Source organism: Rhamphochromis longiceps, linkage group LG19, assembly GCF_057381845.1.
Source record: "Rhamphochromis longiceps isolate RC_006_pf linkage group LG19, R_longiceps_female_GT1.1, whole genome shotgun sequence".
Taxonomy (NCBI): domain Eukaryota; kingdom Metazoa; phylum Chordata; class Actinopteri; order Cichliformes; family Cichlidae; genus Rhamphochromis; species Rhamphochromis longiceps.
Window position 1 is genome coordinate 5,022,518 of NC_140575.1, and position 24,857 is coordinate 5,047,374.

Consider the following 24,857-nt stretch of genomic DNA (forward strand, 5'->3'; position numbering starts at 1 on the left):
GGAATCATGCTATTTAGATGTTTGTTGTGAACTCACTCTCCCCTGCCTCTCAGGCCTACGTGGTGTTTGTCTCCACTTTGGGCAGCTCCTGGCTTGAAGCCAACTTCCCTGCTTTCCTGTCCTTGCTGATGGAGCTGGCGTCACACGTCAGGGCAACGCAGACACCAGCTGATGCTGCAGTGACGCGTCGGTGTGTCTCTTTTATCCTGAGGAGCACTCTGGGGTCTCTGCTGGGAGAGAAGGCCCAGATCAACGCTGTAAAACAGCTCTGTCTCGCTGTGGCCACACAGAAACGAGCAGTTGGTGAGCATGGTGAAAGGAAATTCTGTATATGGCTGTCTTCTCTGTATTAGACAAATGTATTAAATATATATATATAATTCACTCAATAACAGCATGTTATGATTGCTAGAATAGCTCCTGAAGGAACATTATGGAAATAATGCTAAAAATCATATAGGAAAATATCAGTTGTACCAACTGATTAAAGTCACTGCATATGAATATAAACAATTTTACAGGTACTAGCTTCTCAGATGTGAATTTTTGCTGTATCAGATTTGTTACCTTGTTTTTTTCTGAACTCTAGAATTTATTTTGACTTTTGGGAGTAACTCTTTTTTTCCCACTATTTTTGAACATTTGAAGCTGAAGAATCATCCAAATATTATGAATATTTTCCATTTTGATAATGAAAAGTATTATAAATAACAACCTTGTGGTACGTTTAGGCCAAATGTGAAGCTAAGTTCACTGTGTTACTCAAACAAATACAACTGTCTCTTGGGAGCAACACCCCTGAAACCTGATGTGAGAACAACTGTATTCCAAAGTACAGCCAGTAGCTAAAACAAAGTAACAGCAACACTTTCCCCCCCCAACGTTGACAGTCTTACAGTGATAATCTTGACCTTCATTTCTGAATGTTGGAGAATCTGAGCTTTTATGACACATCACCTATCAAATTTTTCAGTGAAGTTATTATCAACTTGTAAATTCCTGTAGGATGCACAGGAATCACCTTATATAGGTGAAAATGGGGCTGGGGTTGCTGGGGTATTGTTTTGCCAGATTTATTTAGTAAAATGTGCTAAATAAAAAAGGAAATAACATCCATATCCATATTTGGTGTAACTGGCTTCTGAAGCCATTTGATTTACAGTGTCATTATTTATTAAGTGTTAGTAAAAGTATGCATGTTTTTGATGATGTGTGTTTAGATGCTGCTCTGACTGACAGGAACGTGGAGACCAAAGTCTCGTCTGCAGATGTCTCAGCCAGTCAGCACATGTTGGTTTGCTGCCTGCTGGAAATGGGAGCATTGGTTCAGGGATTGGGATCTTCTGCGGCCCCCCTGCTCACAGACACTACCACAGGTCTGCAAGATGTGTTTTTCTATAGTGTTAAAGACACTCATTAGGGCCTGAGCGCTGACAGTGCAAAAGGCTTATTGTATCTGCTCCGTTTATTGTTGTTCAGGGAAACGAGTCACCTTGTTGACAGTTTAACCATGCTCAAAATCCCATTAAAAATTTTTGCACATACATCAGGTCTTGTGAAAACTTGTGTATTTTATTGGTCTTAGATATGTGCAGTGTAGAATGCTTCCATAGCGCCTATAAATTTGCAAACAATTAACTCCACCTCTGTCGTTCATATACATGTACGAAATTTGGCACACCCATGTAACATCCTAAGAGACACAAAAATTATTTTGGATTGATGTCCTAAACCCGACCAGCCATAAGTCCCCCATTTTGAATTTAATAGTTGATTTTGACATCTTTTTTGCATTTCCCACCACTTGTACTTTTTCAAACTCCTCCTGGGATTTAAGAGATTTTTTTTGAAGGGCGTGTCCGTGATACCATGAATAAACTTCAAACACTGATGATGTTTCACAGTAAAAATTAAACATTTCTATTGTACTTTAATGAACATCTTATCATCCCATGTATATAAAATTCATTGGTAGTTCTGTTCATGATATATATAGGAGCGGATGCATAATTAGTGGGTATTCTCCACCACCATTTAGTGGGCATAGCAGACCATCAGTCTGCCCACAACAATGAGTTCCCAGGCTCAGTTATAGCAAAGGTGGATCGCAACACAGCTCGACCACAGCAAGCCAGGGTGTGCACCAAAGTGCAAAAGCCCTCTTATCACTGCTTGCAGTTTTAATTTAGATATTTCTTTCTTTGTTTCTTTCTTTGTAACCACCTCTGTGTCTCTCTATGCATCACATATTATGCAACATCTTCCACACTGCTGTGAGGTGGATACTAACTCCAGTTGTACATTGCTGATTAAGGGTGCTCCTCTTCTAGCTGGAAATGTTCCCAAGACTTTGAGATGGTCATACTGGAGGTAGAACAAAGCACAACAGTGTTTTTTTTAAATTTTTTATATTGGCTAATGTCTCTAATATATCTCAAAATTTTGGGAGCATTTCCACTGCACTATACCCTGAGCACACTGAACCTACAGAGAAGAACCTAATACCATCGCAGCTTAAGATGGTGAAGTTGGAGTACATCCATCTCACTGCAGCTGATTACTTTTCAGAGTAGCTGGCAAATAAAATACTTGTTGTGATGTAAGAAATGTGATTTACAAATGTATTCACAAAGGTGGACGTAAGTCCTGCAAAATCTCAGCGTATGACTGACTGTCTCTCCCACTCATGCATCCAGCCCTCCTGGACACGGTGATCTCTGTCCTCCTTCACCCAGCCACCTTGGCCAGGCTGGCTGCTGCTTGGTGCCTGCGCTGCGTTGCCATGGCTATGCCGTCTCACTGCTCTCTCCTCCTGGACTGTTGCGTCGAACGTCTAGTGGCACTGAAATCCTCACCCGACGCTGTAGCTGGGTATGGAGCTGCTATTGCTGCCCTGGTGGCAGCAGTGCAGCACTGCCCACTTGGAATTCCACACACCAAGGACAAGGTGTGTACACTGGCACCACATTATTACACTGAACATTTTGCCATACACATCTTCAGAATTGCATCACCACATCATCATTAGAGTGATTTGAAGCTTTTGTCAATTTTATTTTGAAACAGTTTCATGGCTACTACTTTTATTGCTGAAATCCTGTTTATGAGTTTGTTTGATAGCTCCACTTTGTTATTATTTATGTTGTGTATCTATGTGTGTAGATGGTGTTGGATCTGGCAGAAGACCTCCTCCGTTCAGCCTCTCAGAACAGTCAGATTTCTCTCCAGAGGACTCAGGCTGGCTGGCTGCTCATCTCCTCTTTAATCACGCTGGGTAAAACTGCTGAACTACACTCTAAATCTTCTTGCACCATACCAGAGGAAACTGTGAAGATCTGCAAACATCTTCATTACCATTGTGTTTGAGATGGAGTAGAAGCATGCCCTTACAGATTGCAGCTTCTTTAGGGGATATTAGTATTTGAAAGGTTTTGCTTTCCCTGAAAGAAATTCATGGTATACAGGTCCCCATGACTGACATCATTTCATCTAGTACCACAATAAAATCTCCTCTTCTCTAATATAACAATATAATATTAAACTTTGAACTAACATTTTATTTGATTAAATCCCTTGTCACACCAAAGAGTTTATTCAGTAACCTGTTTCTACCATCAGCTGTTGACTGGTAAATTTTTATAGGTTGTAGTTTGCTGTTGATGCACCAGCAGAGTAGGCAGGGAAGTGGATGGTGAGACAAACATGCCTAATAATTACTTCCACTTCCTGCTTTTTCTCTCTGTTGCTCCAAATCTCCAATTTATTGTAACTGACCAGCAGAACATTCTTAAATTAAAACAGATAAGTGTAATGATTTTTTTTTTTTTTTTTTGAATTATAAAAGTGTTTCAAATGTTCGGGTGAGAAATGCAATAAATCCGTCAAACTGTATTAGCACTATTATTGTTAGTTCCAAAGAATGAGATCTCAGATACAAGCAATGAGCTTTCTCTGAGGGGTGGATGGGCTTTCCTTTAGCAACACAGTAAGGAATTCAGTTATTTAGAATGGGCTCAGAGCTGCTGCTCCTCTACATTGAGGTGTTCCGAGGAGGCCCTGTGGTAGATTGGAGAGCTTGTATCTGGAGAGATGAAAGATTTGATAGGAATTTGTTGTGCCTTGTGTATTAATCTGTGTTTATAGGTCCAGCTGTGGTGGAGCACCATCTGCCCCGCCTGCTTCTACTGTGGAGATGTGTGTTTCCTGCTTCACTTCGTGAGCAGGAGATGGAGCTCCGACGTGGGGACTACTTCACGTGGCAGGTTACACTCGAAGGACGTTCTGGAGCACTCAGTGGTTGGTACACTCACTGCCAAACAGAAATCTGTGTCTCCACAAGTTGGAAGGCATTTTTGAGACTCCAAATGTGGTTTCAGTGACAGGGTTAAATTTGGGTTATGGTTAGGTAGGGGTTAGGCATTCATTTTTCATTGTTAGTGTTAAGGTAAGGGGCTAGGGAAAGCATTATGTCAATTAGATGTCAATTAGATGTCACCATAAGAGGTGTGTGTGTGTGTGTGTGTGTGTGTGTGTGTGTGTGTGTGTGTGTGTGTGTGTGTGTGTGTGTGTGTGTGTGATTAAGAAAGAAAGTTAAAATTTCTCTCAACTGTGTGTCTGAACAGCGATGAAGAACCTGCTGCAGCACTGTAGAGAGCTTGTGACTGATGAAGTCATCAGCCGTCTACTCACACCATTAACCTGTGCTGTGGCTCTGCTTACCAAGTTAGTGCCTCGTTGGTTTTACTTGTATAGAATTGTTTAAATGTATGTTAAAAAATTTGTTTAATGTCATTTTCAGTTATATAGTCTTAGTATCCATTTATTTATGTCTCCAGGTTGCCTGCTCTATTCAGGTCTTATGGCAATTCAGTTAAGAGCTGGTCCATCGTCTACAGGCTGAGAGTATATGAGCTGCTTGCTCTACTGCATCCACAAACTTACCAGGGTAATGCTTCACCTCTGATACTGTTTTGCACTTATTTTCTTTCTTCTTTTCATTTCCTTTGACTTGCATCTTTTTGCCTGTTGTCCTCTTTTTGTATCTCATTGCCTTCTTTCCTTTCCTTTGATTAAAGTCTCTTGTTTCTGCCTTTTATTATCACAATTTTTCTTCTTTTTTTGCATCCATGAATAACCCTATAGACAAAGCTACAAAAAATATATTGATTATTTCAGTTATATATATTTTTATGTGGATGTTTAAAAACCAATTGTGGCAGGGTGTGGCTTGGGCACATCTGCAGACTGCAGCCTAGGATTGGAAAAGCAGCAACCGGGAAATAAAGTGTGTAAACCAGTGAAATATGTGGTCAGGTCCGTCATTCCCGTTACATTGGTGATGCGGTTGGACCCCTGGTCCCACTCATCCCTGCCGCTGGTCCATGGGCCGGGGACGCAGATGTTTGGGGGTGGGTAGGCTAGGCTGGACGACTCCCCGGCCTAGATCGGGCGATGGGGGTATGTGGCAGGCTGTGGCCTCCCCTGTTCAAAGGAGTGTGCTGGGATCTGGGGGTTGATGTGTATGTGTCGCTGGCAGCTGAAAAGCTGCAGTCTGGGATTGGAAAAGCAGCAACTGGGGAACAAAGTGTGTCAAAAGTATGAACTATGTGGTCAGGTCCTTATTGCCACACTAAGGACCTGACCTGATTAAGAGAAACAGGATCCCAATAGTGTGAATGCCTCACAGGCATTCACACTATTGGGATCCTGTTTCTCTTTATTGTGTGGATGCTTTAAGCATCCACACTATTGAGTTCCTGTTTCTCTTTATTCTTTATTGTGTGGATGCTTTAAGCATCCACACTATTGAGTTCCTGTTTCTCTTTATTCTTTATACTTTATTATTCTAGTTGCTTCCGTACACTTTTCGCCGTAGAACTACTTCCACAATTTTCAGCCGATTTTCACCATTCAAATTTTAAACTATTCTGCTATTTTTGCTCTTTCCGGCTATATCTTTTGGTATTTTTAACTATTATACTTTTTAAAATATTCCACTTTTTTCCTTTAATTTGTCCCATTGAAATTAATGGGAAACTTCAGCAATTCTGCTAAATTTTGCTTGTTTTTGAAACTTAACTACTTCCTCAAATTTTCACCTAGAACAACCATTCAAACTTTAAAATGTTCACAAATTATTGGGCTATTCATGTATGTTTCAGCTTTTTCAAATATTTTACCGTTTTACTTTTATGCCTCTTAAAGTTTTGAGTTGCAAAATTGTGATTTTTCACAAAATACATGCGTTGTTATGGTTGCTATGCTCTTGGCTTCCAGTGTGACACTGAAGCTTTTGCAGCCTTCTCTTCATGTCCGAACAACTGTTTGCTACTTCCTCAATTTTCACTCAACTTCCAAAAATTATACATCAAAACGTAGGTATTTTTGCTGGCTTTCAGGAAATGTCACTATCATTGTTGTGGGATTTATAGAATTTTCGCAAATCTCCTCAGACCAACACAATGTCAGAAAACTCTCCATATAAAGTGAATGGAGAGCTTGTTCAAAATCACCGCTGGATTTCTGTAATGAGAGGCATATTCGAATCGTCATATCTCCTTAACGAAGCAAAGTTAAGACATGAGGCTTGTCCCCGAATATCTTCAGACACCCCTGACGCTCACAATTCAAGAATTTCTTTCTCACCTATTACCGTTCTGAAATGAGTTGGACTTGTTTGAGGGTAGGAAATTCGTCCTTCGCTCAGATTTCTTCAGATTTCAAACTGTGGAAATGAACCACTTTTTTCTCTCGTCATAACTTTTTGTTGGATTTCCACAGAGACCTGAAAATTTCCATGATTGTTCACCAAAGCCTGCTGTCTCTTACGGTGAAAGAATGATATCGATACTCCAAATAGATTTCAAGTCACAAAGCGTTGTTTGAGGGCAAGTCAAGGCAGTTTTTGCTTCGCTCTACTCAGTTATGGTGCATTAGAAGTCAAATATCTTTAATAATTCATATTTTAATGATAAATTGTTAACACTGGAAGATTCCCCCATCTCTTCTGAACAAAACAGTGTAAGAATGACCGCTCTAGCCCCTACGGTTAGGAAATTATGGTCATTTGTTTGAGGGGAGTCCTCACTATGAGAAATAGGCTGCAATAATCCTGTGCCTCTCTGTGCTGCGTGTGTAAAAAGAGGCACATGTTTTGGCGGGAAAAAGTACACAGGCTCTCTGATTGGTGGATTCAAATTCAGCAGCTCCCAGGCTGACCTAGAAACTTACTTCTCTCTCCCTGTGCATTTTTTGCTGATTTTTTCATTTAACAAGTATATTTGAGGGACCCTCAGCATGTTCAGCATTTTTTCAGCTGTCCATTTTGCTTTTCCAATTTTTCTGTTTAACTGATTACTATTGTGCTAAATCATACTATTTCTGCTATTTTATAAGATTTGTGCCTAATATAGTATTTCTGCTAAATTACAGTATTTCTGCTTTTTATACTATTTGTGCTAAAACATAGTATTTCTACTAAATGTAGTATTTATGCTTAATCATACTATTTCTGCTTTTTATGGGATTTGTGCCTAATATAGTATTTCTGCTTTTTATAGGATTTTTGCTCAAACATAATATTTCTACTAAATGTAGTGTTTATGCTTAATCATCCTATTTCTGCTTTTTATAGGATTTGTGCTTAATATAGTATTTCTGCTAAATTATAGTATTTCTGCTTTTTATAGTATTTGTGCTAAAACATAGTATTTCTACTAAATGTAGTATTTATGCTTAATCATAGTATTTCTATATATTTCTGCCAGGTCCCCAGGCAGCCAATCCTCTGTGAGGACTGAGAAATTCAAATTTTCAAATCAGGGCCTGCACGGCTTCCCAGCCAATCATATATGTGTCCTGAGGCATTCAAATTTGCATATTGGGGCCTTCATGGCTTCTAAGCCAGCCAATCATATCTGAGGGCTGAGGAATTCAAATCCACAAATCAGGGCCTGCACAGCTTCCCAGCCAGCCAATCATATATGTGGTCTCAGGCATTCATATTTGCATATTGGGGAATTCGTGGCTTCTAAGTCAACAAGTCATCCATGTCATATATCTCTAAAAATTCACATTTTAATGATAAATTGTTAACACTGGAAGATTCCCCCATCTCTTCTGAACAAAACAGTGTAAGAATGACCGCTCTAGCCCCTACGGTTAGGAAATTATGGTCATTTGTTTGAGGGGAGTCCTCACTATGAGAAATAGGCTGCAATAATCCTGTGCCTCTCTGTGCTGCGTGTGTAAAAAGAGGCACATGTTTTGGCGGGAAAAAGTACACAGGCTCTCTGATTGGTGGATTCAAATTCAGCAGCTCCCAGGCTGACCTAGAAACTTACTTCTCTCTCCCTGTGCATTTTTTGCTGATTTTTTCATTTAACAAGTATATTTGAGGGACCCTCAGCATGTTCAGCATTTTTTCAGCTGTCCATTTTGCTTTTCCAATTTTTCTGTTTAACTTATTACTATTGTGCTAAATAATACTATTTCTGCTATTTTATAAGATTTGTGCCTAATATAGTATTTCTGCTAAATTACAATATTTCTGCTTTTTATACTATTTGTGCTAAAACATAGTATTTCTACTAAATGTAGTATTTATGCTTAATCATACTATTTCTGCTTTTTATGGGATTTGTGCCTAATATAGTATTTCTGCTTTTTATAGGATTTTTGCTCAAACATAGTATTTCTACTAAATGTAGTGTTTATGCTTAATCATCCTATTTCTGCTTTTTATAGGATTTGTGCTTAATATAGTATTTCTGCTTTTTATAGTATTTGTGCTAAAACATAGTATTTCTACTAAATGTAGTATTTATGCTTAATCATAGTATTTCTATATATTTCTGCCAGGTCCCCAGGCAGCCAATCCTCTGTGAGGACTGAGAAATTCAAATTTTCAAATCAGGGCCTGCACGGCTTCCCAGCCAATCATATATGTGTCCTGAGGCATTCAAATTTGCATATTGGGGCCTTCATGGCTTCTAAGCCAGCCAATCATATCTGAGGGCTGAGGAATTCAAATCCACAAATCAGGGCCTGCACAGCTTCCCAGCCAGCCAATCATGTATGTGGGCTCCAGGTATTCAAATTTGCATATTGGGGAATTCGTGGCTTCTAAGTAAACAAGTCATCCATGTCATATATCTCTAAAAATTCATATTTTAATGATAAATTGTCAACACTTGAAGATTCCCCCATCTCTTCTGAACAAAACGGTGTAAGAATGACCGCTCTAGCCCCTATGGTTAGGAAATTATGGTCATTTGTTTGAGGGGAATCCTCACTATGTGAAATAAACTGAAAGAAGCAGGTCTATGTCTCTGTGCTGCGTGTGTAAAAAGATGCACCTGTTTTGGCGGGAAAACGTAAACAGCCTCTCTGATTGGTGGATTCAAATTCAGCAGCTCCCAGGCTGACCTAGAAACTTAGTCCTCTCTCCCTGTGTGTGTGTGTGTGTGTGTGTGTGTGTGTGTGTGTGTGTGTGTGTGTGTGTGTGTGTGTGTGTGTGTGTTTAGTGGGAGAGAGAGGACCCTGCCCTTATTTGACAGCATGTCATTGTAGGATTTAAATTGAACATAGTTAGACTGGTTGACTGGATTAGAGCCTGTGTTTGTGTGTCCCTCTGTGCATTTGTGTTTCAATAAGTTATTACTATTCTGCTAAATCATAGTATTTCTGGTACTTTTCGGTACTTGTGCTAAATACAGTATTTCTGCTAAATTATAGTATTTCTGCCAAATTATAATATTTGTGCTAAAACATAGTCTCAATTTAAAATTACAATATTCATAGTTCATCACAGTGTCTCTGGTAAATCACAATATTTCTGCTCTGTTGTACTATTTTTCTAAATCATAGTGTTTCTGTAATGTTTAAGTATTTTTGGCTAAATATATTCTTTCTGTTATCTTATACTATTTCTCCTAAATTCTTGTATTTTTGAGAAGTTATCATGTTTCTGGTAAGTTACAATATTTCTGCTAAATTCTGCTATGCTATTGTATTTCTGCCAAGTATTATGTTTCCTCTAAGATATTGCAGTTCTGCTAAGTTATTCCATTTTAGCAAACTTCTTTTGCTTCTGCAAAGTTTTTACAATTTCTGCAACTTTTCAGCTTTTTCAGCTACTTTTTGCATACAGCTTCAGCTTTAAGCATCCACACTGCATTTTCGCAGGAAATGCAAATTTTTCTAGTTGGGTGGATGCCGTAGGCATCCACACTATTGAGATCCTGTTTCTCTTTATTCTTTATCCTTTATTATTCTAGTTGCTCCGTTTCTTTGCCGCTTAACTACTCCCTCAGTTTTCAGCCGATTTTTACCATTCAAACTCTAAACTGTTCTGCTATTTCTGCTTTCGACTGCTATATCTTTTGGTACTTATTACTATTATACTTTTTAAAATATTACACTTTTTTCCTTTAATTTGTCCCATTGAAATGAATGGGAAACTTCTACAATTCTGCTAAAACTTGCTTGTCTTTGAAACTTAACTACTTCCTCATACTTTCACCTAGAAACTCCATTCAAACTTTAAAACGTTCTCAGATGATTGGGCTATTCCTGTGTGATTCAGCTTTTTCATATCTGTTACCGTTTTCATGTAATGACTCTTTAAGTTTTCAGTTACAACTTTGTGATTTTTCAGAAAATACATGTGTTGCTATGGTTGCTATGCAATTAACTCCCACTGCACACTCGTCCGTTCTGAATTTTCTCTTCATGTCTGAACAACTCCTTGCTACTCGCTCAATTTCCACTCAACTTCCACAAATTATACATCAAAACGTAGGTATTTTTGCTGGCTTTAAGACAGTGTCACTATAATTATTGTGAGAGTTACGTTTTTTTCACAATTTGCCTCGAAGTGACACATGGTCTAAAAACTCCCCATTCAAAGTCTATGGGGAGGTTGTGAAACTCAGAGCTGAAATACTGAAACTGAAGGCATTTTCAAATCGTCATATCTCCTTAACGAAGCAAAGTTAAGACATGAGGCTTGTCCCTGTATATCTTCAGACACTCCTGACACTCACAATTCAAGAATTATTTTCTCACCTATTACCGTTCTGAGATGAGTTAGACTTGTTTGAGGGGTGGAAATCTGTCCTCCTCTCATTTTTCAAATTCCGAAAATGAAGCCGTTTCTTCTCTCGTCATATCTCCGCGACGGAGATACAAAGAGCTATGTAAATCGCAGTCAAAGTACACCAAAGTCCGCTGATTCACCCAGTGCAAGAATTATGCTTCTATCCCACCTAGTTTTTGAGTTACACGACGTTTTGTAACTCCAAAAAACGGCGTTTTTCGCGTCTCACCGCGATCTAATTCTGACTCCTCATCACCCTTTTTTTCAAAGCGCCCGCCCCCTTAGAGGTGGCGCGATTGGTAATGACACCGCTCTTCAGACCAGAGGTCGTGGGTTCGATTCCACCTTGGCCCACATGTTTTTTTTTTAACTACAAATTTATACACTATCACAGACCGGTAATTCATATTGATAATTTATTACAATTCTGCAAAGTTTAATGATTTTAGCAGCTTTTCTAATATGGACCTCAGATTCTGGTTAACAGTCTATGGCAGAAATACATACAAGTACACAGCCTGATGAAGCAGACAGAAGCAGTACCTCTGATTGGTTCCGCAGTTTCACCTCTTATCAGCACAAATCTCACCCTCTTCTGCTGTTTTCACCTCTTTTCTGCTAATTTGAGCTTCTGTTCCACAGTGCACTCAGCCTCTTCTGCTGTTTTCATTAGAATTTTAAGCTTTTCCACCTTTTTTCAGTTACGTGAGAACCAGTTTGGCTCAATGAGTAGCTGAAAAATATCAGCCTCTTCTGCTGTTTTAGCAGGATTTCAGAGTTCAGCTTTTTCACTTGTTTTAAGCACAAATTTCAGTTTCTTTACCTCATTTCACAACAAAGTTCTTCCTCTTCACCTCTTTTCTGCTAATTTGAGCTGCTGCTCCACAGTGCACATTTTCCCTCTCATCATATCTTTGCTTGTGACCAGAACTCATTTGGCTCAGAGGGTAGGGCATCTGTCGTGAGACCCGGTGGCAGAGGTTCGAATCCTACCTGTGACAGCTGCTACACATGTTCACTGCTTGCATGCGCTCTGCTTTCTTGACACTCTCCAGTGTGTCATTACACATACAGCCATCTTCAGCAAGCACTTCTGCTTCTACACTTCTTTTCAACTCGGCTTTTTGCTTCTTTACCTCTTTTCAGCAGAAATTATTCCTCTTCACCTCTTTTCTGCTAATTAGAGCTCCTGCTCCACAGTGCACTTAGCCTCTTCTGCTGTTTTCATTAGAATTTTAAGCTTTTCCACCTTTTTTCAGTTACGTGAGAACCAGTTTGGCTCAGTGAGTAGCTGAAAAATATCAGCCTCTACTACTGTTTTAGCAGGATTTCAGAGTTCAGCTTTTTCACTTGTTTTAAGCACAAATTTCAGTTTCTTTACCTCATTTCACAACAAAGTTCTTCCTCTTCACCTCTTTTCTGCTAATTTGAGCTTCTGCTCCACAGTGCACATTTTCTCTCTCATCATATATTTGCTTGAGACCAGAACTCATTTGGCTCAGAGGGTAGGGCAGCTGCCGTGAGACCCGGGGGCAGAGTTTCGAATCCTACCTGTGACAGTTGCTACACATGTTCCCTGCTTGCATGCGCTCTGCTTTCTTGACACTCTCCAGTGTGTCATTACACATACAGCCATCTTCAGCAAGCACTTCTACACCTCTTTTCAACTCATCTTTTTGCTTCTTTACCTCTTTTCAGCAGAACTTCTTCTGATTCACCTCTTTTCTGCTAAATGTTTAGCCTTTTCACCTCTTATTAGCACAATACTAAGCAGCTTCTGCTAATTTCACCAGAATTGTCAGTCTCTCCACCTCTTCTTTGTAAGAATCAGTTTGGTCCAGTAAGGTGAGACGCCGCCTATAGATCAGAAAGGCCAGGTTCGAATCTCGCTCAGGGCAATGTTTTTTGTTTTTTCAACTTTTTCTGCTTTTTTCAGCAGAAATCTTCAGCGTAAGGCATCCACACAGCATTTTCGCAGGAAATGCAATTTTTTCTAGTTGTGTGGATGCTTTAAGCATCCACACTATTGAGTTCCTGTTTCTCTTTATTCTTTATTATTCTTAGGACTTCCGTACACTTTTCGCCGTTTAACTACTTCCACAGTTTTTGTGCTATTTTCACCGTTCAAACTTTAAACTATTCAGCTATTTTTGCTAATGCCGGCTATGACTTTTGGTATTTTTAACTATTATACTTTTTAAAATATTAAGCTTTTTTCCTTTAATTTGTCCCATTGAAATGAATGGGAAACTTCAGCAATTCTGCTAAAATTTGCTTGTTTTTGAAACTTAACTACTTCCTCATACTTTCACCTAGAACAACCATTCAAATTTTAAAATGTTCACAAATTATTGGGCTATTCAGGTATGATTCAGCTTTTTCAAATCTTTTACTGTTTTACTTTTATGCCTCTTAAAGTTTTCAGTTGCAAAATTGTGATTTTTCACAAAATACATGTGTTGTTATGGTTGCTATGCTCTTGGCTTCCAGTGTGACACTGAAGCTTTTGCAATTTTCACTTCATGTCCGAACAACTTCCTGCTACTTGCTCAATTTTCACTCAACTTCCACAAATTATACATCAAAACGTAGGTATTTTTGCTGGCTTTCCGAAAATGTCACCATCATTGTTGTGGGATTTATAGAATTTTGGCAAATCTCCTCAGACCAACACAAGGTCAGAAAACTCTCCATATAAAGTCAATGGAGAGTTTGTTCAAAATCACGGCTGGATTTCTGTAATGAGAGGCATATTCGAATCGTCATATCTCCTTAACGAAGCAAAGTTAAGACATGAGGCTTGTCCCGGTATATCTTCAGACACCCCTGACGCTCACAATTCAAGAATTTCTTTCTCACCTATTACCGTTCTGAAATGAGTTGGACTTGTTTGAGGGTAGGAAATTCGTCCTTCGCTCAGATTTCTTCAGATTTCAAACTCTGGAAATGAACCACTTTTTTCTCTCGTCATAACTTTTTGTTGGATTTCCACAGAGACCTGAAAATTTCCATGATTGTTCACCAAAGCCTGCTGTCTCTTACGGTGAAAAAATGATATCGATACTCCAAATAGATTTAGAGTTAGAAAGCGTTGTTTGAGGGCAAGTCAAGGCAGTTTTTGCTTCGCTCTGCTCAGTTATGGTGCATTACAAGTCAAATATCTTTAATAATTCATATTTTAATGATAAATTGTTAACACTGGAAGATTCCCCCATCTCTTCTGAACAAAACGGTGTAAGAATGACGGCTCTAGCCCCTACGGTTAGGAAATTATGGTCATTTGTTTGAGGGGAGTCGTCACTATGAGAAATAGGCTGCAATAATCCTGTGCCTCTCTGTGCTGCGTGTGTAAAAAGGATGCACCTGTTTTGGCGGGAAAACGTAAACAGCCACTCTGATTGGTGGATTTAAATTCGGCAGCTCTCTCCCTCTGTGTGTGTGTGTGTGTGTGTGTGTGTGTGTGTGTGTGTGTGTGTGTGTGTGCGTGTTTAGTGGGAGAGAGAGGACCCTGCCCTTATTTGGCAGCATGTCATTGTAGGATTTAAATTGAATATAGTTAGACTGGTTGACTGGATTAGAGCCTGTGTTTGTGTGTCCCTCTGTGCATTTGTGTTTCAATATGCCTCCATATTTGTAATTTTGTAAGTTATTACTATTCTGCTAAATCATAGTATTTCTGGTACTTTTCGGTACTTGTGCTAAATACAGTATTTCTGCTAAATCATACTATTTCTGCTTTTCATAAGATTTGTGCCTAATATAGTATTTCTGCTAAATTATAGTATTTATTCTTTTTATAGGATTTGTGCATAACACAGTATTTCTGCTAAATTATAGTATTTCTGCTTTTTATGCTATTTGTGCCTAATATAGTATTTCTGCTTTTTATAGGATTTGTACCTAATATAGTATTTCTGCTTTTTATAGGATTTGTGCTTAATATAGTATTTCTGCTAAATTATAGTATTTCTGCTTTTTATACTATTTGTGCCTAATATAGTATTTCTGCTTTTTATAGGATTTGTGCTTAATATAGTATTTCTGCTAAATTATAGTATTTCTGCTTTTTATAGGATTTGTACCTAATATAGTATTTCTGCTTTTTATAGGATTTGTGCTTAATATAGTATTTCTGCTAAATTATAGTATTTCTGCTTTTTATAGTATTTGTGCTAAAACATAGTATTTCTACTAAATGTAGTATTTATGCTTAATCATACTATTTCTATATATTTCTGCCAGGTCCCCAGGCAGCCAATCCTCTGTGAGGACTGAGAAATTCAAATTTTCAAATCAGGGCCTGCACGGCTTCCCAGCCAATCATATATGTGTCCTGAGGCATTCAAATTTGCATATTGGGGCCTTCATGGCTTCTAAGCCAGCCAATCATATCAGGGCTGAGGAATTCAAATCCACAAATCAGGGCCTGCACGGCTTCCCAGCCAGCCAATCATATATGTGGCCTCAGCCATTCAAATTTGCATATTGGGGAATTCGTGGCTTCTAAGTCAATAAGTCATCCATGTCATATATCTCTAAAAATTCACATTTTAATGATAAATTGTCAACACTTGAAGATTCCCCAATCACTTCTGAACAAAACGGTGTAAGAATGACCGTTCTAGCCCCTACAGTTAGGAAATTATGGTCATTTGTTTGAGGGGAGTCCTCACTATGAGAAATAGGCTGCAATAATCCTGTGCCTCTCTGTGCTGCGTGTGTAAAAAGATGCACCTGTTTTGGCGGGAAAACGTAAACAGCCACTCTGATTGGTGGATTTAAATTCGGCAGCTCTCTCCCTCTGTGTCTGTCTGTTTGTGTGTGTGTGTGTGTGTGTGTGTGTGTGTGTGTGTGTGTGTGTGTGTGTGTGTGTGTGTGTGTGTGTGTGTGTGTGTGTGTGTGTTTAGTGAGAGAGAGAGGACCCTGCCCTTATTTGGCAGCATGTCATTGTAGGATTTAAATTGAATATAGTTAGACTGGTTGACTGGATTAGAGCCTGTGTTTGTGTGTCCCTCTGTGCATTTGTGTTTCAATATGCCTCCATATTTGTAATTTTGTAAGTTATTACTATTCTGCTAAATCATAGTATTTCTGGTACTTTTCGGTACTTGTGCTAAATACAGTATTTCTGCTAAATCATACTATTCCTGCTTTTCATAAGATTTGTGCCTAATATAGTATTTCTGCTAAATTATAGTATTTATTCTTTTTATAGGATTTGTGCCTAACATAGTATTTCTGCTAAATTATAGTATTTCTGCTTTTTATACTATTTGTGCCTAATATAGTATTTCTGCTTTTTATAGGATTTGTGCCTAATATAGTATTTCTGCTTTTTACAGGATTTGTGCTTAATATAGTATTTCTGCTAAATTATAGTATTTCTGCTTTTTATAGTATTTGTGCTAAAACATAGTATTTCTACTAAATGTAGTATTTATGCTTAATCATAGTATTTCTATATATTTCTGCCAGGTCCCCAGGCAGCCAATCCTCTGTGAGGACTGAGACATTCAAATTTTCAAATCAGGGCCTGCACGGTTTCCCAGCCAATCATATATGTGTCCTGAGGCTTTCAAATTTGCATATTGGGGCCTTCATGGCTTCTAAGCCAGCCAATCATATCTGAGGGCTGAGGAATTCAAATCCACAAATCAGGGCCTGCACGGCTTCCCAGCCAGCCAATCATGTATGTGGGCTCCAGGCATTCAAATTTGCATATTGGGGAATTCGTGGCTTCTAAGTCAACAAGTCATCCATGTCATATATCTCTAAAAATTCATATTTTAATGATAAATTGTCAACACTTGAAGATTCCCCCATCTCTTCTGAACAAAACGGTGCAGTGACCGTTCTAGCCCTTACGGTTAGGAAATTATAGTCATTTGTTTTGAGGGGAATCCTTAATGGATAATGTTTATATATATATATATATATATATATATATATATATATATATATATATATATATATATATGTCTTTAAAACATCTTTGCAGACTGACTGTCCTGGATTGGTTGTTTTTTGTTTTTTTCAGGTCTGGTGAACTCAGCTCTTTGGTGTTGGTGTTCAGGAGTAGAGCCTTCTAATAATATTTATTCAACTTATAGAATTAAAGTTCTGCGAGTTTTTTCTGTAGCAAATAAATATTGTATAGAATATTTAAAATCACCTACATTTTTGATGTTTACAATGCCCATTGTGTGTAATACTGGAATTTCCTACTACCCGTGAACGCCTCATCTTTTACCTGACTGCCGGACATCCGCCTTTCCGCACACTTCGCTGAGTCCGCTCTGGGTGAGTGCTGCTGCTCTGCTTCTCCTCTTCTCTCCTAAATGTTTATAGTCTGTTTGTGCGATTTAACGAGTTCTTTTAGTGATTTATAAAGCCAACCGAGGTATAACTCATATTAGAGTAACACAGTGGTTGCTTTTTCTTAGTGAAACTTTGTCATTTTTGTATGTAAAAGGAGTGTTTGATGAGCTAACAACCCGATGCTAATGCCTAGCGCTCCTTTGAGCCCAGTGTGAAATGAAAATTTGACTGTGAACCACGGTTATTGTGTTGTTTTATTAATTACATTTGGTGTGTTCGTGTTTGTCCGTCTGTTACATAAGGTGCAGTTAGTTCTCTTCACAAATCAGTTGGTTAAAACAGCCTCATTCTTTATGCTGTAAAGTTTTTAACGAACCGCCATCTTAGATTCAGTGTCAGCTGTCGGCAAGATCAAAGGAGCCATTTTACCGCCTCTGACCGAACACGGGAGAAAAAAGTCACGTTTGTCCAGGTCTTGTGGATTAATTAAGAGAAAGGAGGGGGGGAGAAACTGAGGATTAAACATAGGCTATGTCCCCACATACACGGGTATTTTTGAAAACTGAGACTTTCCGTTTTCGTTTTAAAAAACAATCCCGTCCACACATGAATGCAGAAATGAAGGAAAACTCTGCTAGGAACCTACCAAAGCAACAGGTGGCGCTATATTCCTAAAGTGTAGAAATGTTGGCCAATCAGAAGTCTAGAAGCCTCGGTGGGAAATAGCAAACAAAGATGGGGCATAAAAGCAGAACAGAGTCATATGTGTGGGGGGACAGTAACTGTGTGTGTATATGTAAGCATTTAAACACTGCAGAGAGAACAATTAACAGTAACCCTATTGTAGAAATGCATTTCACCGAAAAAATAACGTGGCGCACAGTGTGACGTCAAAAAAGGCGCTGCGTTTTCTCCGTGTCCCTGTCCACACATAAATGCAAAAACGGAGTTTTCAAAAATATCCTGGCAAGCGTTTTTAGTTTTTCAGTGACCGAAAACGCCGTTTAAGTGTGGACGAAAGGTGCAAACGGATAGAAAAATCTCCATTTTCAAAAGTACCTGTGTACATGTGGACATAGCCCAAGAATAATAAGAACTCCTAAACAGGAGACTTTAATTTTTAAGAACTGTTTAACAAAGGCTTGTTTGTGCCAACCTAAATCTGCAGCACAGTTTAAATTCTCACTTTGTGGAAAATTAATGAAATAAACAACAGCCCACCTTCACATAAATAAAATATGTCAGTATATTATTATTATTATTAATATGGTATATAGATATTTATTTTAAAATAACAGCATATTTAATGATACTATGTGCAGTTGGTAATATTTTAGGAAGTAGAATTTGAATGCAGACCACCTCAAATATTAAAGCCTTAAAAATATACATCGTGCAGTTTTTCATGTATGAGTGTTATTGCAATCTTAAATGAGAGGTAGACCAAAGAAAACAGAGGAGAGTTGTTGTTTGTATTCCAGCTGTAGTAAACAAAGAAGTTTAGTGAATCTTTTTGACAACAGAGAGTGATGCAGTATTGATGCTGATTTGAGTTTTCTGATCCTGTATTTTTGTTCTTTGTCTTTTGTTACACAGAGTGACATAAAGCTTGGTTTTGCCTTTGCTGGTAAGTAAACAGTGATTGTAACTGAAGCAATATGAAACTGGGATTGTGTAACATGTTTAGCAATTTATATACAATAGTTTGGCTTTTTGTGATATTTTGCCATTTGCTCATGGGCAAAAACACATTTAGGATTTATAAGCAGTAAGCTCCCCCACTAGATCTCTGAGTGTCCCTAAAAATGTCCCTGAAGTTTAATAGGCCATTTATGTCTAATTTTAATTTTAAAGGCTTATCAAAGCATTTCTGTAGTAATTATGGTTTTTATTACACATGTTAAGGCCATTTGCAATTTAATTTTGCCTTCTTTAGACTAAAGTGAGTTCATTTTGTCTGAGGTACAGTGCTGGGAAAAGTCTTTCTTCCTTGCAGATTTATTTTGTTCATGCTTTTTTGTCACATGTTTCAAATCATCTAACAGGGATGATATGAATAAATACAAAAAAGCATTTTAAAGTGATGATTTCACGTATGAAGCAGAGAAAACCAAACCAGAGCTATCTGTTCTAATGTGAGAACATGCTGGTCTCTAATACCCAGCTGTGGAAGCCCTGATACGAAGAACTACCATCAAGCATTTATAGTATCAAGTATCATTTGTGATTGTTGCATGCTTTGAAACTGTGATGTTATCATTTGATCAAGTGTGCAGTGCGAGCAAATCATTGCTTGTGGTATCTGCTGTGTTATGTAAAGTATTAGAGCTTTACGTTAATGAGGAATTTCTGTGGCTTATTGCAGATGGATAAAACGACACATCACCTTAATAAAGACAGAAATCTTTAATAAGGTGCAGAAAGAGAAGATGGGGTGTTTATAGTAAAGCTGTTGTAAACAAAGAATTTAACTGATTTTTTTTTCACTACAGATTGTGATGCAGTATTGACTCTGATGCTGATTTCAGTTGTCTGATTCTGTATTTTTGTTCTTTTGTTACACAGAGTGAAACAGAACTTCGGTTTTGCCTTTGCTGGTAAGTAAGCAGCAATTGTAACTGCAGAAATATGACATTGTCACTGTGTAACATGTTTAGCAACTTACCTAACGTAGTTTGGTTTTTGTGACATTACCATTTACTGATGGGCAAAAACAAATGGTCAGAATGTATACCTTGTAGCAGCAAAGGCCCCACACATGACCTCTGACTGTCCCTGAAGTTTAACAGGCCATTTGTGTCTGATTTTTATGTTTGAACACAAACAACTGTTTTTATACAGTTGTTCGTGTTCTCCGTTTGTTTGTCGATTTACGTAACAGACACAACTATGAACGCATTTTAGGTGAGTTAGTGTAAGTGGTAGCTTAAACACTTAAGAGCACCACAGTTGTTGCTTTATATCTTCACTCATATTTTGCTTATGTATTACATTAAAGTCAGACCACTATAGAAGTATTTTTGCCTGAGTGAACAGAAGTGGTAGGTTAAACATTTAAGCAATAATAAAAGACTAAGAGAACCAGAGTTGTGAGTAGGCAATGTTGTGTATGTTAAAGCCTGTGTGTAATTTATATACACTAAGTTTAAATCAGTTTCTTAATAATTTGCTTGATACAATGTGTTTAAAATTTTATATAAAAAAGGGAAATATTGCAAAATACAAAGATTCCTGCCAACAGGTACAATGGAAGGACTTTTTATTATAATTTTTGTAATTGCAAAAATGGTGTGCCACTGTTGTTACAATAACATGTCAAAATTTACATGTATTTTAGGATTTACATATTCAGATCAGAACTAAAACCTGATGAGGTTTTCCGTTGATTCTAACAGTTGTGGTTTTTCCACACTTTATTAAGCACTGACTTGTGATAGAAAATGATGGAGCTAAAAAGCCATAATCTGTACCAACAAATATTGGTGCCTCTTCTTTTCACTTCTGTAGTATGCATGCCTTTATTACACATGTTATCGCCATGTGAGACTCTGTAACTGAAGTTTGTCCTCTTCAGACTACAGTGAGTTCATAAAGGCTTGGAGAAATTGAGGATTTTACTAGTTATTTCATGTCACAGTAAATTGGATTGTGTGCGAAGAGGTTCAACAGTCTAAGTCATTAAACAGTGATCTGATGTGTTGTTTCCTTTCTCTAGGATACTGATCTGATCGTCGCAAGTCTGGTAAGTAAAGGTTTTGTCTGCGGTACAGTGCTGAGAAAGGTCTTTCTTCCTTGCAGATTTATTTTGTTTATGCTTTTTTCACATGTTTCAAATCATCTAACAAGGATGACCTGGATAAATACAAAAAGCAGTTTTAAAGTGATGATTTCATTTTTGAACCAGAACAACCTGGTCTAATGTAAAAACATGTTGGTCTCTAATACCCAGCTGTGGATGCTCTGATAGCAACAATTACCATCAAGCATTTACAGTAACTGGTAATGACTGGTTTACATCACTGGTTGATTTTGGTCCACTATAATTTCAGAATTGTCTTAATTAGATCCAAACAGGACAGGCAAGAAAAGAAAAAAGTCTTAAGGCCCAATATAGGGTTTTCAAGTCATACCAAGTATCTTAATTTCATTAAAGTCCAGACTGATTCGTTTACACCAAGAGTTTTGTTTCATTCATTGAATTGGACTTGCTTGTGTGCTTCAGATCCTAAGTGTGATTAAACTTAAGCTCAGGATCTGATGAGTTGATGGTCCTGAAGTAGTAAAGGAACTCTGGGACATCATAGTAACAGCACCATGTTTGACTTTAATGCTGGTGTTTTTCTCTCACTATAGATGATTCAGTTTAGTGCAGTTAGTCAGCACAGCTGTTGGTTATCATCGAGATATTATTAGGCAACTTGTTTTTGCCTGTTCAGCTACAACATCTGGGAGGGTATTTGTTTTCTGGGGTCTCCAGATCCTTAGAAATCTCTTTGTAAACCTTTACAGAACTATATGTGTTTGTTTCACATTAGAGCAGCTCACGACTAGCAGTTTAGGGACAATTAAATATTCACATAGGGCAGGGGTCTCAAACTCCAGTCTTCAAGGGCCGGTGTCCTGAAGCTTTTCCACGTGTCCCTGTTACAAAACACCTGAATAACATTTGTAGGTCATTAGTGAGAGTATAGAATTTGACTGTGTGCTGAAGTGGCATCCCCTAAGACTACTCAAATTTAAGTAATTTAAGTGTTTGGAAAAATGTACTTCTAAAAGTACTTTCATTGCATCATGTTCATTCACTCATGAGCTGCTATAACATGAATCAAATGGCTGAATTACCACCTCAGCATGCAGTCAGGTAGAGTTTTGCTAATGACCTACTAATGTTATTCAGGTGCGTTGCAACAGGGACACACAGAAAAGTTTCTGGACACCAGGCCTTAACGACCAAGAGTTTGAGACCACTGGTGGTAGGGCATTGTGGATTTCAAAAACTTCTTCCCTTAAATCACTGCCTGAAAACTGCTTTTTGTAATTTGTCATAATGACTTGCAAAATATAGGTGGGATGAAAACATAAACATGAGACATTTTATAGTGGCCTGATATTTTTTATCAAGGCTGTTTTTTGAAAATAATCCTGGCCTAATTTACAAAAGATGAACTGTCTGAAAGTCATGTTTGTTTGTTTGTTTAAGAAATGTGGGAATCTCCAGCTAAGATCTTACATGCAACAGCTCAGATACAGCACTCACTTCTGTTCTTTTTATCATGAAATGATCTACAAAGAAATTACCATCATACTAAATTTTGCTAATTAGGCCTTTATATCAGCTATGATAAGTTTATTATAGATTTAGTGGAGTGCTTATTGCTGTGTATCAAACATGCCCCAAATGTGACTGAAATATGTAGAAACTGCTGTGTAGAAACTAGCTGTCTCCAAATTTCTCATTTTGCCAAAATTCATACAGAGTGGCCTGAAACTGTCTGCTCTAACCTCAGTGTGTTGGTTTTGTTGGACCATATAATATTTACAGTAAGTTACTGTAGCAGCACGTCTTGGTTTGAGTTTAGACTTAGTTTATTGTTTTAATAGAACGTAAAAATGTCCTTATAACAGTTCCACCATCATTTGTTAAACATTGTCATTCTGTTCACTCCAATAATTTACTGTAGAACTCTTTAGTATTTAAAGCCCTACATGTACTGTATTTTTGAAATTATAAGGCATAATGTCAATAAACAAGTCTGTTTTTAAGGCAGATTAAGCCAAACAAAACAGTCAGATAAGTCAAACTTTATTCAAGTCATTCACAACAACTCTCAACACTGTTCAGTTGTAACACATAAAATACAGAACAATACACTCACTTTTTCAGTTCATTCCTCATCCACAAATCCATCAAACTCTTCATGGGTTGATCAGTTTGAAATCTGCTTCATAAGCATGTCTCATAGCATGTGCCAGGTCCTTGTACACACACCATAATGTTATGTTGAAGCACCGTACGAATTACTCTACGAGGGTCCTGACTATGGTAGCCATAATGCTCTGACAATACATCAAGCAGCGCAGCTTTGTAGCTTACCGAAGTCTTACTAAAATATTTGACAGAATTTTGAGCGCTGTGTACCACAGAAATCCCGTTCGAGGTCAGTAAGCATAACCAGAATCGATACACTAGGCACATTGTATGTTTTTGAGAAAATGACAGGATTTTAGGTGTGCCATATAATCTGAAGAATATTGGAAATACGACTAATTCCAGGCCTTTTGTGTCTTACAGGTGACCTGCTGCAGAAGATCCTCTCTCTCTCTATCATTATAAGCAATTCTGTCTATCCTATCACTCTCCCAACTCTATCTAATTTGAAAGCCATTCTATCTTGTATCCCTCTATCTCTACCGCTCTATCTAATTTGAAAGCCATTCCATCTTGTATCCCTCTCTCTACCGCTCTATCTAATTTGAAAGCCATTCCATCTTGTATCCCTCTATCTCTACTGCTCTATCTAATTTGAGAATCCAAGTTTTGAGAATCCTTTCAGAATCCAATTTTCAGAAATCCAAGTTACCAGAACTTGATCTATCTGTTACAGAATTCTGAGAGATCTCTGCTCTCACTGCTCTTTCTTTCCTGTCATTAAACTCTCTCACATTCAGTCATTTTGCTGGAAATTACAAGTTGAATATACAGTAGTAGAATTACAGTAGAACTTATAGTAGAAACTACTTACACAGCCCTACATTTGTCATTTTAATTTTGCATTAGACTTTAGTTTGGACTGCTAGTTTGGCTTACTTTGATCAATTGTATAAAATATCACCTTTTTATACGTTTATTTGTAATAAGATAATCTGGTTATTTTGTAATACATACATTCAGATAAATAATAAATTAGATCCAGTCTGTTAGTCTGTTTCATTGGCTATAACATTTGACTGCAAGTTTATAGTATTATTATTTAAGGACAAACCCATTTTGTCACTCGGTGTAAGTATTCAGTTAGTATTGTCATCGAGAAGCGCCTGAGGACTTCCTGTTTCCTGACTGCTGCAGAAAATCCAGCTGAAGAATCCTCATCACCTGTCATCTTATCACCACACCAACAAAGCTCCATATATTTGATTTCAATTTTAGATATCTGAAAGATTTACATAAACTCCCCTAAGAGCTAAGACTTTTATTATAGCCTGTTGATTGTTGAGATTTATTCTGTATATCATTTTATAGAAGTTGTAATTATTTACCAGTCTGGTTAAAAATATATAAGTAAAATTATACAGTTTCTGAAATAGCTACAATAAAACGGACCAAATTGTTTCCAGAGAACTTTGAATTTCCTTTATTTTGAGTTTGGAGTAGAAAATCAGCTTTTTATATATAATAGTACATTTCTCAGATTTAACAGTAATTTGAGGAGTTATACGTTTT

The 24,857-nt window shown here is 37.7% G+C and overlaps 1 protein-coding gene and 1 long non-coding RNA gene across 2 annotated transcripts in view; both read left to right on the forward strand.

Annotated features, from left to right (window-relative positions):
* Positions 1-24,857, forward strand: part of heatr5a (HEAT repeat containing 5a) — a 94,058-nt gene that overhangs the window by 13,520 nt on the left and 55,681 nt on the right. The window contains exons 8-14 of the mRNA XM_085392524.1: positions 54-303; positions 1,221-1,376; positions 2,697-2,947; positions 3,163-3,274; positions 4,144-4,296; positions 4,623-4,722; positions 4,836-4,945. Of these exons, the coding sequence (XP_085248650.1) occupies positions 54-303; positions 1,221-1,376; positions 2,697-2,947; positions 3,163-3,274; positions 4,144-4,296; positions 4,623-4,722; positions 4,836-4,945 (1,132 nt within the window). The remainder of the gene's footprint in view (positions 1-53; positions 304-1,220; positions 1,377-2,696; positions 2,948-3,162; positions 3,275-4,143; positions 4,297-4,622; positions 4,723-4,835; positions 4,946-24,857) is intronic.
* LOC146646055 (uncharacterized) lies at positions 17,234-24,746 on the forward strand. Its single transcript, XR_014908804.1, has 5 exons — positions 17,234-17,398; positions 19,013-19,043; positions 19,982-20,013; positions 21,132-21,158; positions 23,709-24,746. It is a non-coding gene; the product is annotated as an uncharacterized LOC146646055 (long non-coding RNA).